This window comes from Glycine soja, chromosome 11, assembly GCF_004193775.1.
Source record: "Glycine soja cultivar W05 chromosome 11, ASM419377v2, whole genome shotgun sequence".
Classification (NCBI taxonomy): Eukaryota; Viridiplantae; Streptophyta; class Magnoliopsida; order Fabales; family Fabaceae; genus Glycine; species Glycine soja.
Window position 1 is genome coordinate 75,101 of NC_041012.1, and position 18,951 is coordinate 94,051.

At 31.5% G+C, this 18,951-nt stretch overlaps 3 protein-coding genes, 1 long non-coding RNA gene and 1 other non-coding gene across 5 annotated transcripts; 2 read left to right on the top strand and 3 right to left on the bottom strand.

Annotated features, from left to right (window-relative positions):
• The first annotated feature begins 1,361 nt into the window (after window positions 1-1,361).
• LOC114375244 (leucine-rich repeat protein 2-like) lies at window positions 1,362-2,524 on the top strand. The gene is made up of 6 exons (XM_028333016.1): window positions 1,362-1,491; window positions 1,563-1,695; window positions 1,758-1,829; window positions 1,923-2,066; window positions 2,148-2,216; window positions 2,301-2,524. The coding sequence occupies exons 1-6, from the start codon at window positions 1,416-1,418 to the stop codon at window positions 2,353-2,355; spliced, it is 549 nt and encodes a 182-aa protein (XP_028188817.1). The 5' UTR covers window positions 1,362-1,415; the 3' UTR covers window positions 2,356-2,524.
• A 319-nt stretch (window positions 2,525-2,843) lies between these two features.
• On the bottom strand, window positions 2,844-4,995 carry LOC114375245. The gene is made up of 2 exons (XR_003658734.1): window positions 3,573-4,995; window positions 2,844-3,472 (listed from the first exon to the last, which is right to left on the bottom strand). It is a non-coding gene; the product is annotated as an uncharacterized LOC114375245 (long non-coding RNA).
• A 1,549-nt stretch (window positions 4,996-6,544) lies between these two features.
• Window positions 6,545-8,424, top strand: LOC114374678 (40S ribosomal protein S29). The gene is made up of 3 exons (XM_028332351.1): window positions 6,545-6,687; window positions 7,917-8,016; window positions 8,115-8,424. Exons 1-3 carry the CDS (start codon window positions 6,626-6,628, stop codon window positions 8,121-8,123), a joined length of 171 nt encoding a protein of 56 aa, XP_028188152.1. The 5' UTR covers window positions 6,545-6,625; the 3' UTR covers window positions 8,124-8,424.
• Window positions 8,425-10,349: 1,925 nt separating this feature from the next.
• On the bottom strand, window positions 10,350-14,247 carry LOC114376032 (vacuolar-sorting receptor 1-like). The gene is made up of 12 exons (XM_028333933.1): window positions 13,825-14,247; window positions 13,062-13,754; window positions 12,889-12,977; window positions 12,735-12,804; window positions 12,584-12,667; window positions 12,422-12,498; window positions 12,252-12,333; window positions 11,965-12,047; window positions 11,755-11,821; window positions 11,128-11,256; window positions 10,923-11,032; window positions 10,350-10,755 (listed from the first exon to the last, which is right to left on the bottom strand). Exons 1-12 carry the CDS (start codon window positions 14,126-14,128, stop codon window positions 10,657-10,659), a joined length of 1,887 nt encoding a protein of 628 aa, XP_028189734.1. The 5' UTR covers window positions 14,129-14,247; the 3' UTR covers window positions 10,350-10,656.
• A 3,255-nt stretch (window positions 14,248-17,502) lies between these two features.
• TRNAN-GUU lies at window positions 17,503-17,576 on the bottom strand. Its single transcript has one exon. It is a non-coding gene; the product is annotated as a tRNA-Asn (tRNA).
• Between the last annotated feature and the right edge of the window lie 1,375 nt (window positions 17,577-18,951).

Sequence of the window (18,951 nt, forward strand, 5' to 3'; positions counted from 1 at the left end):
TAATATCTGAGATATATACATACTATTAGTTCGAAGAATATCATCCATCAATGAAACTGAACTGTTGCTGGTCATCTGTCTTAATGACTTGGGTTAAAAATAAAAAGAAAATAATATTGAGAATAAAAATAAATTATGTACGAACACATTAACATTAAAAATAAAAAAATATAGATTAATTTTCATTATTACATTATTAAGTACTATATAGAACATATGGAAAGATGTTATTAACGTTTTTCTAACATCAACATCTTCTAATTTTGAATTTAACAATAATTTGGTTTTCTTAAAAGCATTAGATATGCTATTTTTTCTTGCAACAAATAAATATTGAAAACAAGCATAATACTGAATATAATCCACAATATGAGATTTATGAATACTAACCCACAAATAAAAAACTATTGACGTATTTTTCTAAGAAAGAACTAAGCACAAGTGATTTATCTTTTTTAGACACACACGTGATTTATTTAATCTATATATTTTAAAAAGAAAAAAATAAGATTATTTTAAATTAAGGTAGATACATTATTTTAAAATATATAACTAAATTAATTAATAAATTAAAAGACATCAGTTATGAATGTAATTAATAAATATTTAGAGAGAGGAGAGAAAATGAATGGAAAAGAGAAATAAATAAGTTTTAAAAATATAAACATTAAATTATCATATTATCTTAAAATATTTTTTTATCACAAAAAAGTAGTTATATATATATATATATATATATATATATATATATATATATATATATATATATATATAATTGTCTTTAGTTACAAATTATAGATTAGGTTATTTATAAATTATATTTAGTATCAATTCTGATTACCTACACATTTGAATACAAAGTACAACTAGATTTAAAATTTGTGTCATGCACGAATTCAATTAAATTATATAATTTTTATATTTATTTATTATTTATATATATATATATATATATATATATATATATATATATATATATATATATATATATATATATATACATGTCAATAAAATGTATAGACTTACTATTTCTTAAAATAATATCTGCAAAATTAAAAGATGATTAATTATTTTCTTTAATTTTAACATAATTATATTTAATATGTCATAAATTTTTTAAAAAGTAAAAGAATTTTCATCAATAAAATGTATAGACTTATTACTTCTTAAGATAATATCTGCATCTATTAGAAAAAAAAGATCATATTTTGAAAATTAAAAGATAATTAATTATTTTATTTAATGATAACATAATTATATTTAATATATTACTAAATTTCAGGATTACAAATGGATCTTTAAGAATATTTTTTTATCTCGCACTTAATTCTATTACACAATTATTATTATAAAAGCGATTGGCATTTTGTAGCAGAGTGGCAGCCCCCTCTCTTCCATCATCCGTTAGAGGAAGAATGTCTAGTTTGGTTTTTGTATTTGCGTTATTTGTATTTCTCCAACGTCCTCTCTCGTGCTTGTCAAACTCCCAAGGTATGTATGTGAGTTGTTATTCTCTTCAAAACAATTGCTATAGTTTTGAGTTGAGTTTATGTCTCTCGCAGTTGACGCTCTGTCTGCTTTGAGAAGCCGTCTTTCTGACCCGAAGAACGTACTGGAGAGCTGGGACACTTCTCTCGTTGATCCTTGTACTTGGTTCCATGTTACCTGCGACTCCAACAACAACGTCATTCGCTTGTAAGTTGTAACATTCATTCCCCTTCTTCTTTCCAAACATTTACTAACAATTTGAATTTCAGAGATTTGGGCCACAATGATTTATCTGGAACTTTGGCCCCAGAACTTGCCCAGCTATCCTCCCTCCAGTACCTGTATGTATTCTCTTCCTCACTTATTGCGTTCTAATCAAAATGTAATCTTTAAGTCGTTTGTTCGGTGATTATAATTAAAATTCTTCATTGCAGTGAGCTCTATGGGAATCAAATAAGTGGGACCATTCCTGAGCAACTTGGTAACTTGAAGAGCCTTATTAGTATGGATTTGTATGATAACCTATTGGAAGGGAATATCCCAAACTCATTTGGCAACTTAAAGTCACTCAAATTCCTGTAAGCATTTTATTTATTTTATGAATCAAATGATGCGTGCTTTATTTTTATTTCGCTCATCCTTCTGCATTCATGATATAGACGCCTAAACAACAACAAGCTAACAGGATCTATCCCAAAAGAGGTCATTGATCTTAATCTCCAAGTCCTGTAAGATTCTCTTTCTATATCTTTCTTTTTGTGAAGATCAGTTTCATTTTATTTATCTCCTAATTTGAAACCTTGATTGTGCAGTGATGTTTCTAATAATAACATCTCAGAATCACCAGCAGATGGCAACTTAATTTGAATCATTCCCGAAGAAAAAATGTATAGCAACTGTGCAATTCTTGAATCATTCCCGAAGAAAAAATGTATAGCAACTTATGCTTGCTACAAATCTAGCATGTCATACTTGAATGTGGATGTATCTAATAAATAAAGAGTTGCGCTGTTCATACATACTTATTGCTCTTAAAGCACAAGGTCTCAAATAATTTATTTCCAACCCCTTCATGTTATCTAGGAACAATAGAAAAACACTTTTAATGATCTGTTTGGCAAAAGAGGAAACATTAGTCGAAGCAGGATTGCTATGCGAAACAAAATTCTACGAATTACGTGACAGTTCTAAACGTACACGGAAAAATCTTCTCGTTGTATTCACCTAATCATTCCTACATTATTTCGTAAAATTCTTTTCGTTGTTGAGATAATTAAAATACAAACTCAGAAAATTCTAAACGAGGTGGCAATGAATAATTGAGTAGTTCTACGGGTGAAAATATTTTCAACGGATGAAAATAACTCAATTCTTTGTATAATTGATGGTAATCGTATATAAGTTACAACACAGATTTGGTTATGCCATGTTCAGCCATCCCCGAGTTCAACCTCTGCGAATTGAAATTAATAAGCTCTAGTGATCAGCATTCAGCAATGTCCAAGACAGCCAAACACGTCGTATGCTTGTGCTGAATTGTCGTCAAAATTGATGTCCAAGAAAAGATCCCGCTAGCTTGGTTTAGAATCACTTTGCATTAAAGACAATTGTTCTTCCACACTAGCAAATGGTGAGCTCACAAGAAGCTCAACACCCTTATTCTCTGGGTCAGCCAGTGGAATGTAAGGAAGGTGGTTCTTCTTCAAACAGAATCCAATTCTTATTTTTGGCTTGAAGCAAGATAGGGCAGAGAATAAAGCACGCCAGAATTACTGCTCCACTCACAAAGAACGTTCGCAAAGAAGCCAAGCACATAACAAGAATAAGCAATAAGGCAGGAGGCGAACAAAAAATGTTGACAGTGGAACTCTGTAAGGTCTATAAAGCTGCAAACTCAAGAAGGCATTCCTACAGCATATAAGGAATTGAGGAACGACAAGAAGATAACTCCAGTGGCAGAGAACAAAATGTTCCATACTTAGACCTGGCAAGAAGACAGTAAGTGTTAGTAAATATCGAAAATTGTGATCTAGCTATGAATTAAGTTAAGTGCAATGTCTGGATGGGATGAAAAAAGATCAGACCTTGTAGCAAATAGATATGGAAGCATTCCCATCTTGCTCATTTCAGCTTCGAACAAACCCGCAAAGCACCTGTTACCGCCAGAAATGGAATCAAATAGGAGGAGACCACCAAAACTAGTCCTCCAACAAGTGCTTTGTGGAAGGTCTTACTTGGATCTTCAACCTCTCCCGCAAGGGTACTAACCTTATGAGGAACGGCAGAAAAGCCAACGATGTGAAGGCCAGGGTAATTCAAATAAAGTGCAGCCAAACAATGAAAGACAGGGAAGGTGGTGGCAAACAGTGTTAGTTTCTATTATTTAATTTAACACCAAACCATTAATGTTCACCTGGTAATAGAGGTTTGATAACTCCTATCTATCCAACCTACCAAAATTCATAATTTGAAAAAAATCTTTAAAGGAGAGTGTTAAAAAAATATTACTAACATTTCTCTTGAAAAGTTTACATAGTTTTTTTTTTTTAAGCAAAGGGGGCCACTTTTTCTCTGTCTTCATCTCAAAATCAAACTATTAATTACTCGGGCCCCGTTTTTAGTTTTAAAATGTGATTTTTAAAACAAAATATATTGGACTGATTTTTTATCCACTTTGACAACAATTATAGATCAGTTTCTTTTTTTTTTTTTAAGTTGTACGCTTTAAATTTTTGGATCAATTAAAAAAAAGAGGCTGTACGCTCTTTATATTTTTGTTTCTGTGTCCTTTCTCACTGTACCTCCCTCATTTACGTTATTTCTTCTCATTCTTACTCTCTAAAGAAAGTTTCACTCCTGTGTGTCTTCTCCTCCATAGCTGTCTCTCTAGGTTTGTGACTCTTATTCCTTCTATTTTTATTCTTTGATTGATTTTGTGTTTTGTCTTCTCTCTTCAAGGTTTCCATTGTTGCTCCTTCACAAGTTCGTGATTTTTGTCTCCATTGCTGTTGTCTCTATCTCAAATTTCTTTTTTGGTGTCTGAGTTAGGGTTCTTAAAATTTTTATTTGCATTATATTTGCGTCTTATAATAATTGAATATAGGATGAATCTTTGTATAGCAAATTACTATAAGAAGCGGATTACTATCAGATGCAAATAAAAAGTTCAGGAACCTTATCTCAGACACCAAAAATCAAATCAAGATAGAGACGACAACAATGGAAACAAAAATCACAAACCTATGAAGGAGCAATAATGGAGATGAAGAGACAACAAAAATGGAAACCTTGAAGAGAGAAGAGAGAAGACAGAATAAAAAAATCAATCAAAGAATAGAAAGAGATAAAGGAATAGAAGTCACAAACCTGGAGAAGGAAGCAATGGAGGAGAAGAGGCACAAGAGAATGAGAAGAAATTACATGAAAGAGGGAGACACTGAGATCATGTAAAAGGAAAGGAGAAAGGACAGCGTGAAACAAAAACATAAGACTTATTTCGTTTTAAAAATTGGGCCAAAATTGTTGTCAAAGTGGGTAAAAACCCATTTCAGCCCAATATTTGCCTGACAGGTTTTATTTTAAAACTCACTTTAAAACTAAAAACGAACAACTGGAAACCACCCAATGGACCCTAAATTTATTATATTTTACAGAAACTAAAAAAGTAAAGATCACGGGAGGTAAAAAAAATTATGCTTTTCTGACGGGGCAGGTCACAATAAGAAACAATAACATGGTAAAGAATAAAAAAAAAAACTATAAAAATGAAGACATTAAAAATAGAAGGCATATTTTTTTAGGAGTTAAATAAAACCGACTATATTTATAAGACTTAAGCCTTGCTTATTAATAAATAATAATATTTTGCATGAACCAAATCTACTTGTTTAGCCATCATCCATCCAGGGAAGTCAGAGGACATTGGATTAAACCATGGATCAAATAAATCAAAACGGATCAGTAATTACCGGCCAAGAAGAACAAGAGGAAGCCATTCAATTCACCTCTCTTCGCTTACCCACTCTTCCCACATTCCAATACCCTCCCTCAATTACTTGCATCAATTTATTATATACTAATATCTTATTATTATATTTATTTTTAATTAGTTTTTTTTTATATTTTATTTCTAAATATTCTTTAGGATTGATTTTGTCCTATAAGCATACAAGATGAATAAATAGTTAAATTGGGAAATTATTGATTCAAAATTCTCGATGAAGTCCGTATCAAGCATAAAAAAGGTAAATAAACATAATTTTAATAAATTACAAAAAATTAATATTATAATAATACTAACAATAAATATTAATTATATCCACTTTAAGGGGGTCTATTGGGTCTAAGAGATTGTTTAATTAATCTAATTTGGAATTAATTATGATATATTATTGAGTTAAATATGACTTCCAAATGTTGGCTTTGATTGATTTTAATCATTCAAGAATAATTTAATTGCATTTGTTGTTGGAAATTTTAAAATTTTTTAAGTGTTTTATTTAACTCTGGCAATATCCTTTTTTTAAAATAAAAAAACTAAGTTAATTACCTCCATCAAATATAGACAACGTGGCTGAGACTCAACTTGTTAAAGTCAAATAAAAGACTTAAAATGATAATTTTAAAATTTTTAGAGAGATCAAATACAATACAATTATTTTGGAAAGACTAAAATCAATATATAGGTCAAGATTTAGAGATCAAAATCATATTTAATAATTTATCATAAATAATATAGTGTTAAAAAAATATGAAATAATATATTTATGATAAACCATATTATTTTAGTCAAATTCTAAAGAGAATTTTAAAATAAATAATAAATCAGAAGTCTGAAAATAAAAATATTGAAACGTATCACTTTAAGATATTATTAAAATCAAATATAAATATTCTTATTATTTAGAAAAACAATATTTTCCTTTAAAATATTGTATCGCCTATACACACTTAAAATTTATGAAATCTTTTAAAAATAAAAATGAAAAAGAGAAATTGATGAGGGGAACCAAACACGCCCTAGGGTTTTGACTCTGCTATATATGTTAGCATTTCGATATTTGTCCTTCATATTTATCTGCGACTTGGAGGCTAGGGTTTCCGGATTCTTGCGTTTTAATCTTTGCAATTCAAAAGCATGGGGCACTCCAATGTGTGGAACTCTCATCCAAAGAACTACGGACCTGGTTCTCGCACCTGGTATGTTACTCATCTTCACCAAATGCAGATTCAGGATGATAAAGTTGATCTTTTTCGCTCTTTGTTCCTTCTCAATTTGATTTTGCGATTATTATTAAGGTTTTTTTCTTTTAGTTTGAAGCATTTAATTTGATCCCCCATATGAGTACTTTGAACCGTTGCTGTATTTTTCTGATAGCAAGTATCTTTCTCATTTTTTGGGTTCGAATAAGTTTCGTATCATGACTTTTGAAATGTTACTTGCTTTTCTTCTTCGTTAATGTTAAATAGGTGACTCTTCTATCCTGATTTCATAAGATATTCTTCTTAGCATTGGTTTTCTCTTTGTTATGTTATTTTGTTGAAGGTTGAGTGTGTTTTGGTGGGTGTTTGGAAATTTGATTTTGAATGAAATTCATAGTGTAATTGCTTTTGTATTGATTTTGGTTAAAATTGAGATTAGCATGGCCCCTGCGCAAGGATTTTGGTCAAAATTGTTTTTTATGTTAAATAATTCAGTATAATTTTCTTACAGAAAGTAGAAGCTACCCGAACTAAACATGGAAAATTTAACCTAAAATTATATTTATCAGTATTGTAATGTGATTTTGTTTGTTTCAAAGTGAAATTGAAACGCACACTCAATCGGAAAGTTTACTCAAGGCCCACAATGGAGGACTTAGTGGTTACGTTTGTGTTTGAGACCGATTATGTTATGGATCAGTGTAAGATGGGATTTTGAGTTGTTTTAAATTTCTGAGGATGTCCTTGGATTAGTAATTGAGCTACAAATTGCTAATGATTGTGTAAAAAGATAATGAATCATAAGACATTCGTAAACTGATATTTAATTCTTGGTGGAGCAAAAATAAGTTGTTTCCAGTGTTGCTTGGATATCACCATGGATGATTCTCAGTAATTGCTTATTAAAAGAGTGCTGTGTATGCATTATAAAATGTATGTCTTACTTTAAAACTATATTGGTATATAACACCTTTATTTTCACTCTTTTGTTCATAATCATGTCAATATGTAATGCGTTCTTCTCTTTTTAAATGTTTAAAACTATAGCAATTTTGTTTTGCTAGTTTTAGACTGTTACAATTTAGATATTATTAGAAAACGTATGTTTGACTGTCTAATGTCGTATTACAATACTAGTTAGTGAGTTACTTGTACATCTAATGGTTGGCTTTACATGAGATTTATTATCTGGGAATGTTTGTTTACTGTTCTTTCCTGTTTTGCAGCCGTGTGTGTGGGAATCCTCATGGATTGATCAGGAAGTATGGGCTTATGTGTTGCAGGCAGTGCTTCCGTAGCAATGCCAAGGAAATTGGCTTCATTAAGGTAAATGTTTGGATGTATTTGTATAGATAGATTTCAAATTTTCCGAATTATTTTAACATAGGTGTTCATAACCCCACGTTTTTCTTCGTACCTTGCAGTATCGCTGAAGGATTAGTGTCCAACTGCCCCACTCGGTTTGGATTCTTGCATTAGGCTGGGTTGATTTTACTGTCTGAAGAACCTATAAGAATTTTTGTGACATTTAGTGAAGTTAATTATCAAAACTCAATTTGTGGAACTAAGAATATTTTTGTTTTTTATATAATTGTTTTGAGCTATCTACATCTTTCTCCGTGAGCCATCATTCTGCAGTTCTTTTCCTTGTGTATGCTCTCTCACTTTGACCATGATGGGAAAGCCATCATCGACTCGACTCCATACAATGCTATACTTTTAAATGTTAGGTCTGATTGTTTCTTAACCTAACTGCAATTCTTTTCCTTGTGTTTGCTCTCATTTTGACCATGATGGGAAAGCCATCATCGACTCTATACAATGGTATTCTTTTGGAAGTTAGGTCTGATTGGTTCTTAACCTAACCATGCCTAGAGAAAGCAAAAACATTTCTGTTGTTGAATACTTATGATGCGTTTCGTAGAGAATAGAGAATAATATTAGAGAAAATTTTTATGTTTTTTTTCTGGAATTCACACCAGGGCCGCGTTTAGGAACTTTAGGGTGTCAGGCAAAATTTAAAAGAAATTTAATATTATATAAATTATTTCTCACTATTTTTTTTTAAGTTTTTATGACTGTTTTTACCAATTAAACTCATTTTTATATGCTTTTTTTTATGAATATTAAGACATTTATCAAGAGTACTATATATTGAAATTGAATTAAATTTTTTAACTTTTTTTTATTTTAAGTTTTGAAAACCAAATTCCTACGTCCTATTTGATTTTTTTTCCTGTTATTACAATGTATAAGAGTAAAATAATTGTTTTTTTAAATCTGATATTAATTAAAGTATTAAAAAAATATAAAAGAGATAGAGAAACAATGAGTGTTGAATAAATGTTCTTTTTCATTAAAGGAACTGATAAGTCATTAAGTCATGCATCAATATTTCCAATTTTTAATGTTGTAAAAAAAATTGTCTCTAACATTAATAATCATGTTCCTAATTAATGCTATAATTTCTTATAATAAACTACAAATTCAATTTTTAAATATATATATAATTTTGGTAATTAGTTAAACTTGCATAATAACAAGTAAAATAAAATTAAGAGGCCTAAGGAAATGATCTTAATAGTCTTATCCTATTCTCGACCTTGATTCACACCTTTTATATTTTTTTTTTCATCCTCTCAATCAAACACATCCTTACTACTTCACATTATCAATTGGGACTTGTGATCTTCGACTGGAAACTGTGGAGTGACGTGCAAATGTTTTACTGAACAGTGCTTGGAAGGTGTGCTGCGTTGTGCAAATAATTTACTGAACAGATGCTTAGTTTTGGAAAATGTTCCGTTTAAAAGAGGGAGAGATTATTTCAAAATATACCATGAACGTAAACTTTGGCATTCGATAATATAGTGACACCTCAGTGCATTACTTCCAAGCCTATTATTTTGAAAAGATACGAGATTTAAAGAGACAACTCAGTTCGTTAAATATGCAAACTATTTGTCATAGTTGAAGTTTATTGCGTTTGGAATATACGCTTTATTTGAAGAGTGGTCCTCGCCTGAAGCCACTGAAGCTTTGAGGGGGGCAATACCTTGTCCTCCAAATGGCAAAACACGTGCTAGTTTCTTCTTTTTCTTCTCCAGATATCTCGCTCCAATTTAAATAACCAAAATTTAAAGTATGCTATTGTAAAAATCAGGTCAAACATCTTTGGTTCAATTTATTGACATACCAAAAAGCACTCTCCTAGACTTAGTAGGAAGTCTAAAAGCATCTTCATAGGAAGTGGAAGAAATAAACTCCTTGGTGGCGGAACTTGTAAAGATAGAAAGGTTTTTGCTCAAACGATGCGCAGATTTTGTATCCTCTTTACCGGTTATGTTGGTAATCATGTTTGTCTGAATATGTCTTCCGTATTTTCAACGGTCAGTGACAAAGTCTCCGTCCCTAACACGCTATTCCCGTTAGACGTCAAGCACAATCTTCAATCCTCTAATTTATTGCTAGTTTTAACTTTTTTTCTCTTAATGGAAGTTTAACGTTGGGCCTGCTTATTTGTGCTAAGTTTGGCAGGATCATGAAAATGGGAACACTACTTCAATGAATATTAGATTTTACTTCGAAAAGTCAGCATTTTATGCAATATACTGGAAAAGTAAAATATGAAGTCAAGTTTTAAGCGAGAAAATGCTATATGCCACCTACAGAGCAATGGAACAACATTAGGACGTTAACTTGCATGCATTACAGCACCATAAGTTACGATCTTGTGCGTGGAACAAGATGTCTAGTGAAATAGTACCACAGTCTGCCCTTCCAATTATACAAAATGCTACATTTCCAACAAAAAAAAAATGCAGAACAACATTCTAAATGGCGATCTTTTCATTGTCAATATGTACAGTCTATTAAGTTTCAATGCCCACAGTTCAAAATGGCACAGGAAAAGTCACACCCATGCTGCCTGCCGTGAAATCCCAAGAGATTGGCCCATTTTTGCTTTCATGCTCTTTGATCATTGACATGATTTGGAACTTCTGCTTGGCTGTCCAAGGGCATATATTGCGCCATGATTGCTCTAATTTCGGAATCCATGTATTGCTGCAAAACCACCAATAAAAATACCACTAAATTTTTATCCTATAAAACTGAATAAATTTAAATTACAAATGAATCATGACGGCAACTCAGCACGCTCTAATGCTACAGAATTTCAGCATTAAGCATCCAATAACACCACCAAAATGAGAGAAAGCAGAAGAGCTTACCCTTATTCTGTACTTGTACACAAGGAATGCCCCACCAGCAATCATAACTACGCCAAGTAAAATCAACCAAAAAGCAGCCCAAGTAGATCTTCCCTGACTGCCAGTTTTACCTGTAGGTAATCCAGTAGAGGACATGAAAACAAGCCTTTATAACAAACATATGCAAATGTAGGAGCAAGTAAAAAGTCTTGCATATTCAACTCACTTATGCAGGTATCGTGGTCCCTCATATACAGAAGATCTCCACTACAACTGCAGTCATAGCTTCCCCACGTATTCTTGCAGCTACATTCAGGGCACTGACAAGCCTTCTTCTCTTTGCATTCATCAATATCTGTAAAGATGAAACATAAGTTCAGTTTCACTTGTTATGTGGAAAACAATCACTAGGTATGTATCATCAAGTTCGCAATACTTGTTCAAACCCACAGATTATCTTAAGTTCAGCTACTTAACTGGTGACAAAAAGTAACAGTTTATCTAAGTATAGAAGCCAACATTTCACTAATTCACTTACTGAGACTGTAATATGTTTCTCCTATAAAACAAACTGACAGGACATTACATCCCATCATGAAAAATGGAGGAAAATAATTTTGGCCAAGGTTCCAGGATAAAGTAAACCATTGATTGCAATTTAACATTTCACACAGATTTATAGAAGACATTCAGAATGTTCATATACAGTCACAAATAAAACTATTCAAAACAGAATCCAGGATTCTATTTGTGGTCCGTTATGTATATAGTATTTCCAAGCTGATCAATATAATTCAATAAGAGGGGTACAGGGAAAAAAAGTAAGAGATAAAATAATACAAGTATCCCTCACCTTCACAATTTTTTACACCATCACCTCTAAACCCTGTGGGACACTGGCATTTGACTCCTCCATTATCCTGTCTCCATAACAATTATGCAATAATTCCGTTTCTAATATGGGGTTTACAATCCAATAGAACTTCAACCATCAAAAGAAAATTTTTGTTGGAGATTAAAAAAGTTGAGTGGAGTTGGGTCCAGAAACTTAATAGTTACTAACCAAACAAGCAGAAAATGCATGTCCATTCCGGGTATCATGCCAACAGCCTCCATTGTTTATCTTGCAACGCCCAAGTCCACTTGCTGCAGAACCCAGAAGAAAGTAGTTATATCAATTAAAATGCTTGTGGGGAGTAAAAAAAGAATTGCAGATGTCCCACAACAAAGGATCATCACATCCGGCTCCACACAGCATAGAAGTGAAGGCAATAAACATGGAACACTAACAGTAAACACTCTTGAAAGTAAATTATGCAGACAGAAAAGTGAAACTTAAAGCCTTTTAACCTTCACAAGTCATATAGCCATCTCCTTTGAATTGTACACCATCAACGAGAGGGCATTCACATACTCTCCCACGGAATGTATCCTGAGCATATACACACATGTAAGAAAATAAAAAAACTATAAGCTCACATTGCTCTTTTATTAGCTAGTTATTTCACAGAGATAAATACCTTGCAAGCAGTGATGTTAGCTGCTTTATCCTGCCAGCAACCACCATTGTTTGTCAAGCACTCATTTGTCTCCACATCTGCCCCATAAAGTATGCCAGTCAGAAAGAATCAGGTCACAAAGTATATTTTCCTTGTATGAATAAAAAAAAAGTAAACACTTGCCACTGCTCAAGCAAACAGTTGGTTCAGTAGTTTCCTCAAACCCAGAACATATAGCCTTTAGAACAGCACCTTTCTCCAATTTTCCTGGAAAGATTCTGTTTAGAATTGGAACTCCAGATGACTACCTATCACAAGAGCATAGAGTACAAACCTCGATATTGTCGATTATTGACAACAAGAGTAGGCAATATGGTAACATCACCTCGCGATCCCTTTCCAATCTACCAAAACTAATATTGTTAAACATCTATATATTACTGCACTGATGCAATGAATGAATTAATAGCAATTATAAAGTACAATACTTGGGCATCTTGCTCTTCTTTTAAAACAGGATTATCAGTATCGGCATCTGGATCTCCCATGCACTTTTCAATCTTTTCGATATTAAGGCCTGCAAATATTGAAGAAACGCAATAGTAAAGTCATTATCACCCCCTGTAAGATAAAAATAAGATGCGATGGTGATTTAATTTACCCAGTGATTTAATAACAGCATTTGCACATTCCTTATTGTACTTGTTGTCCTTCATGGGGCATCTAATTTGAAAATCAGTGACATAATCCCACCACACCCAAGGCTTTTGAGTTTCATTTGCCACCTTGAAAACACATAACTGCCTTAAATTTTCAACAACGACATCTTTGCCATCATAACCTGTGGAGAAGTCTTGCTCAGGATCGGGAGCGCAATATCTACCATGATTTATGCACTGAGACTTGCACTGCTTGCTCAATGTGAATGCATGAGGACAGTACCAAGTTATATAGTGGGGTGTAAACTGGGTGTAACCGCCTTTGTCTAGAATCTGTGCAGCACCCTTGAAATCCTTGACAAATTGCATGAGCATATCACACTTAAGACCACACTCATCATTGCTGTTGGTCCACAACTCATACTCGACGCGATCATCTGGGTGAGGAACAGCCTCTCGCCAATCGAGGTTTACGTTGACCATATCGCCAACAATAATGGCATCCTTTAGTTTTTGAGCAAAACTTTTTCCAACAAGAGCAGAGGGTATAGTAATGTTCTCAACGTACTTGGCAGAAGAGCCATCCTCTTCAGGGGTGTCCATAGTAATTAAGGGCTCCTCAACATCATCGGCAACAAGAACAGCAGAAGCACCAGCCTTCTGGGCATTCCAGACCTTCAAAGCAAAGAAGCAACCTGCCTCCACACAATAAATAAGAAAATAGTAATTGGGAGAAAAGAAAAATAGAAAAAGTAGAAATGTTACTTCCGCGATCGAGTAGAACAATGGTGGGAAGAGCACCGGGGGATGATTTGAAGGAAATCCCAAAGTCATCAAACTCTTTGCAACCTTTTTTGTTATCCTTAGGGTAAAGGACGTTCCCTGCCATGCTACCACCGTATTGAGGTATTCCGAAGTTGCCAATGGCACTGTCGTGTGTCCCTCTTATTTTCTCCGGCGATGTCACTCTCAGGCTGTTCTTCTCCACCACGAATCGACCCATTATTGACACAGGCACCAACACTAACCCCACAAACCACAAACTCATCAACCATCTCCAAACCTTCATTTTTTCGAATCTCTCTCACAAAAGCAAAATCATCGTCTCTACTCACTTCTCACTGCTCTTCATTTCAATGCTTTCTCAACCGATAATCAACCTTTTTTCATTTCACTATTACTTTACTATTATTACCATAACCAAATATAAAATCATTTTTATTCAACCCATGCTTTTTTCGTTTAATATATACAAATATTCATAAATTAATCACATTTTACCCGAAGAATAAATTTATTTCTGGTTCACAATTGACATGCGTCAGAATATAATCCATAATAAAGCAAATGGTTATTTGCAAAATAATAATGGTAAAGTTATTTTTTACTTTTTATGAAAAACAAAAGAGATTCCTAAAGTAGTAGCCAAGCATTAAAAGGATGCCAAAATCAAATACAGAAACAAAAAGGTTGTCGCATATATTTTTTTTTTGGGATAAACTTGGACAAAACTTTATATCATTACCATCAAATTCTTAAATTAAATAATATGCAAATGCTCATTTCAAATTTTATAACATATGTTTGATAAAATTATTTACTATTAAAAAGATTATCATATGTCATCGTTTAAATAAAAATATGATCATATATCTTTTTTTAGTAATCAGTAGTTACATCACTTACATGACGAGTCCCTATTCCACTGATGCCCAAAAGTTTAATACCCACTCCCACTCTACAATTGATGCATGACAACAAATAACCAACCAAAATTGGATATTTTGTCTCTCGCCAAATATTTAAATTTAAAAATGTTTTTACTTATTTATTACAAACATTACATTTTTTTATACCTGTAAATAGTTGGTTAAATTAAACATCATATAATTATTTGGATAAATATCATAAACTGAATATTAATATATTAATACAGGTAAAGATATTACCACTCCTCAAGAAGTAAAAAGTTTACACTTTGCAGCTAGTAGAGATAGAAAGAGAAGAAAAATAAAATGATAAATGTGATAAAAAAAGAAGAAGAAAGATAAAACAATAGAAATTAGATATAAAAATTTAAGATTATTCTTAGAATATCATTCAGTAAGAAAATGATAAGGAGATATTATTTAAAATGAACATTTTATTACTCTAAAAGATGAATAAAGAAATATTTTATAACCTTTTTGCCCACGCATACTTCCTCTTTCTACAACCAAATCCGAAGATTATTATATCAAACAAGAGGTTACTAACTTCATGTTTTTTAAATATTTTTAGATAAGCTTTGAAAAATGTTTTTAACACAACAAATTATAAGATGATTTGACAAGTTTATAATTTTCTTTATGTTGGAAATCTTAACTAATCATTATAAAAACTTAATTTTAAAGTATTAAAAATACAAGAAAAAAACGTTTCTCAATAGCAGAGGCGAAAAAAAAGGAGTAGCGCGAATGATACGTTGCAGCCAGTAGCAATTTGACGAGTGCAATCAGTGACTCACTCCGACCAATCGTAGGCAGACATAAGTTTTCGTCTGTCTTCTTATGGAGGATTTTTGTGCTGCGTATATTAGCTTATTAATTTTATAACTCTTATTAACAAAAAAAATATATTAACTCTTTCTGTATAAGATAAATTTAATTATTGGTTTTATAAAATAAATATATTTCCTGAATTTATCAGTCACTAATTATATTTCTTGAATTTTGAAATCGATAACAGTAATATAAAAAAATTTCGTCATTACATTTAATATATATTTATACTAGTTTATTTTGGAATTAAACTAATTCTTAATAACAATTATAAAAAATTAAAATCAAATATTTTTTATAAAATAAAAAAAATTGATATCAGTTTAATAAGAAATTCAATCATATATATATATATATAAAGAGAGAGGTACGTGCATTAATCACGTGGTTCTATCTATCCATATCAGATTAATAAGAAAATCTATCCATATCTGTACCATAAGTGGTCCCCAAAATCAATGGGTCTAGGAGCGTGAAAAGGATTCGGGCTAGGGATGAAATGAGGTAGCATAAGTATAACGAGTATTTGTATTTAAGAAAAATATTTATATTTAGATTCAAATCTATGTGAATTACAATGCCAATATTTTTATTTGCTTGGGTATTTATATTTTTATATTCAATCTTATTATTAATATTTTAGTTCATTTAAGGTTTAATTGCATTGTTGTTCTTTTAATTTTTTTGTCCTATGTCATATATCACGGGTATTCTTAGACCACTGTCTTAATCCATTGAATTTCGTTCCTTTAATTTTGATTGTCCGTAATTTTAGGTTTTATAATATATTTTAAAAAAATTATGTCTTTCTATTTTTAAAATAGAGTAAATATAGTATTTTATGTTACTTTTTAATTTAAATATCTTAAATTATTAAAATTTTCAAATATCTGGGAGCTTATGATATCATTGAGATATAAATAATTTTATAATTTAACAGTAAAACATTTTGTGGAGACTTAATAAAATTTAAAGCATTTTATAAGATACCATATTAGAATTTGAAAAGGAGAAATTTTGATTTTTTAAATTTAATTTCAGTACATTTTAAGTATAAATGTTTTTATACTATTAATGAATTGGAAACTAATAAAGTATAATTTTATAAAATTAATGATTTTATTCATATAAAAATTTATAATTAAATGACTATAAAAAACTTAAAAAGTCATTTTATATTATCAGTATATTTTTATTTTAATGTAGTACTTTATTTGGTACTTTATCTTTTATGTTTAAAAGTATACAAAGTGTATTCCTCCACTATTTATTTGATAACAATAATGTTTAGTACATCATTTACTATTAGCTATAAATATAAAATCTCTCTTATGTCCCTTAAATTAAGAATTAGGATTTGATTCTGTTGCATTTAGATTTACAAGGATGAAGGTGAAATCAGGTTCTCCGGAAATTTTTGAAATACAATTTTACACTTTTCTTTTGTCCATGAAAAATATTTCCATTTCATTAAAAGCCGGTACAAGAAGAGGAATTTGTGTTATTAATGTTGACCTAATGATAAGAGGATTTGAATAATTTGTATTAAGTCTTAAATCCAAACGTCACAACTGCTATTATAAAAGAAATTGTAATTAACTTTTGGCTTGAAACTTATAAGAATAGCTATTCGTCTCGTAGGTTGCTGGAATTTGTTAATGGACTGTGGATTGTGAATTTCCATTGTTGTTTGGCATTTGTTTTGATTCTTTGATGGGCTAGTAGAACTCCAAAAACTTGTCAACTTTTGTTCACATAATTACTTTACCAACCGTGTTTTAAAATGTGTTTAATCTCATGCCGTTGAATTGAACTCGCCCTTATTGTTAAACCAGTTCAAATGCGATTGAAAGTTGATGTTTGATAATAAGCAAAGCAAAAATGCAAAATAATCCTCTTAATTCGCTAGAAGAAGGGCTTGAACCTTCGACCTTGTGGTTAACAGCCACACGCTCTAACCAACTGAGCTACTCCAGCTGTTGAAATTTTTTTCATCTGAAATAATTTTCTTAATCTCAACTGCTATCGTATCATTATGATTACATTTCACCAATAAAGTAGGAAATTGAAATGGTACGAGAAAAGTGATATCACATTTAGGCAACTGAAAGCTACTAAAAATTTTATTTTCTTTTCTAACTTAAATATCAAACTGTTTTAAATATTTTCTTTTCATTTATCATAACAATATTAAATATTTATAATTATCCGAATGAAGAAAAAAAAATGTGGATCCACTATACTGATAATTTTGATAAAATTATACAGATGCAGTTGCAGTACATGGGTGAAGTCAGCATTTGAACGAGCATGACGTTTCATCTCATAGCATATGATTGAATCAGAATAGCATCAGTAAGTGTAACTAATGCAGTAAAGTCAGAATCTGAGATTCATGGGTGATTATGTGTGGAGAAAGGAGATACTTCATACTAGAGAATGATGATCACAGTGTCAACCCTGTCTTGACCATTTCCTTTAACAGAGATGTTTCAACTGCCCCCCAACCCAGCCTGCTATAATTGCCAAACGTAGTACAAGACCAGAGTAGGGATTATATGATATATATATATATATATATATATATATATATATATATTTTCATATGTAACTCAAATAGCCATTACCAACGAAAACCATCTCTTACAAGACATGGAACAAACAGCAAAGCCTAAAGCATTCATCATCATCCTAAACCATATTATTTGCCAAGTGCATTCATCATCATCCTAGACGTAGTTCATCTGCTATTTACTATCAAACTTCTTTTTTCTTTTCTGGCTTAAATTCAATGGATAATCCTTCTGAATTTCAAAATCATTTTTCAGGTCAGTATTGCCCCTGAAACATATCCGAGGAGCTTGAAGCTACGTACAGAAAGGAAAGCAAATCCAAGGTTAGGTTCATTTCCAGCAACATGTCAACCAAAGTGCAACCAATGCAAGCCTTGTGTGCCAGTCGAGGTGACTATCAAAACAATGGCAGAGGAAGAGAACGAGTACTATCCCATAGCGTGGATGTGTACGTGCCAGAGCAACATTTTTTCACCTTAGGCAATTCTATTCTACAATTCTATGTCTACCTAGCTTGCTGGTTAGTTCACTTGAGTTACTTTACCAACTTTAATATCTAAACTAGTTTTCCTTCAAGAAACTTTAGCAATACATTAATTTCAATTTATAACTAGCAAGATAAGATCGCACATCCTATATATATATATTTGATCTTAGTCAAAAGCCAAAAGGCTGGGGTTTCTATCGCAAACATTTCTTACGTTAACAGATATGAAATGCAACTTGGAACTTGACATATATAGGCGATGCTTTTTGTGGGTCTATCTGTTTGGGTTAGG

Bases quoted from the DNA above. Each gene is read 5' to 3' on its own strand.
- LOC114375244 (XM_028333016.1), top strand. From the start codon at position 1,416: ATGTCTAGTTTGGTTTTTGTATTTGCGTTATTTGTATTTCTCCAACGT. The intron at 1,696-1,757 runs GTAAGTTGTAAC...TTTGAATTTCAG, and splicing joins AACAACAACGTCATTCGCTT to AGATTTGGGCCACAATGATT. The intron at 2,067-2,147 runs GTAAGCATTTTA...TTCATGATATAG, and splicing joins TTAAAGTCACTCAAATTCCT to ACGCCTAAACAACAACAAGC.
- LOC114374678 (XM_028332351.1), top strand. From the start codon at position 6,626: ATGGGGCACTCCAATGTGTGGAACTCTCATCCAAAGAACTACGGACCT. The intron at 6,688-7,916 runs GTATGTTACTCA...CCTGTTTTGCAG, and splicing joins GGACCTGGTTCTCGCACCTG to CCGTGTGTGTGGGAATCCTC.
- LOC114376032 (XM_028333933.1), bottom strand. From the start codon at position 14,128: ATGAAGGTTTGGAGATGGTTGATGAGTTTGTGGTTTGTGGGGTTAGTG. The intron at 12,499-12,583 runs GCAAGTGTTTAC...TTTATGGGGCAG, and splicing joins AACTGTTTGCTTGAGCAGTG to ATGTGGAGACAAATGAGTGC. The intron at 11,257-11,754 runs GTGAGGGATACT...TCATCTTTACAG, and splicing joins TGGTGTAAAAAATTGTGAAG to ATATTGATGAATGCAAAGAG.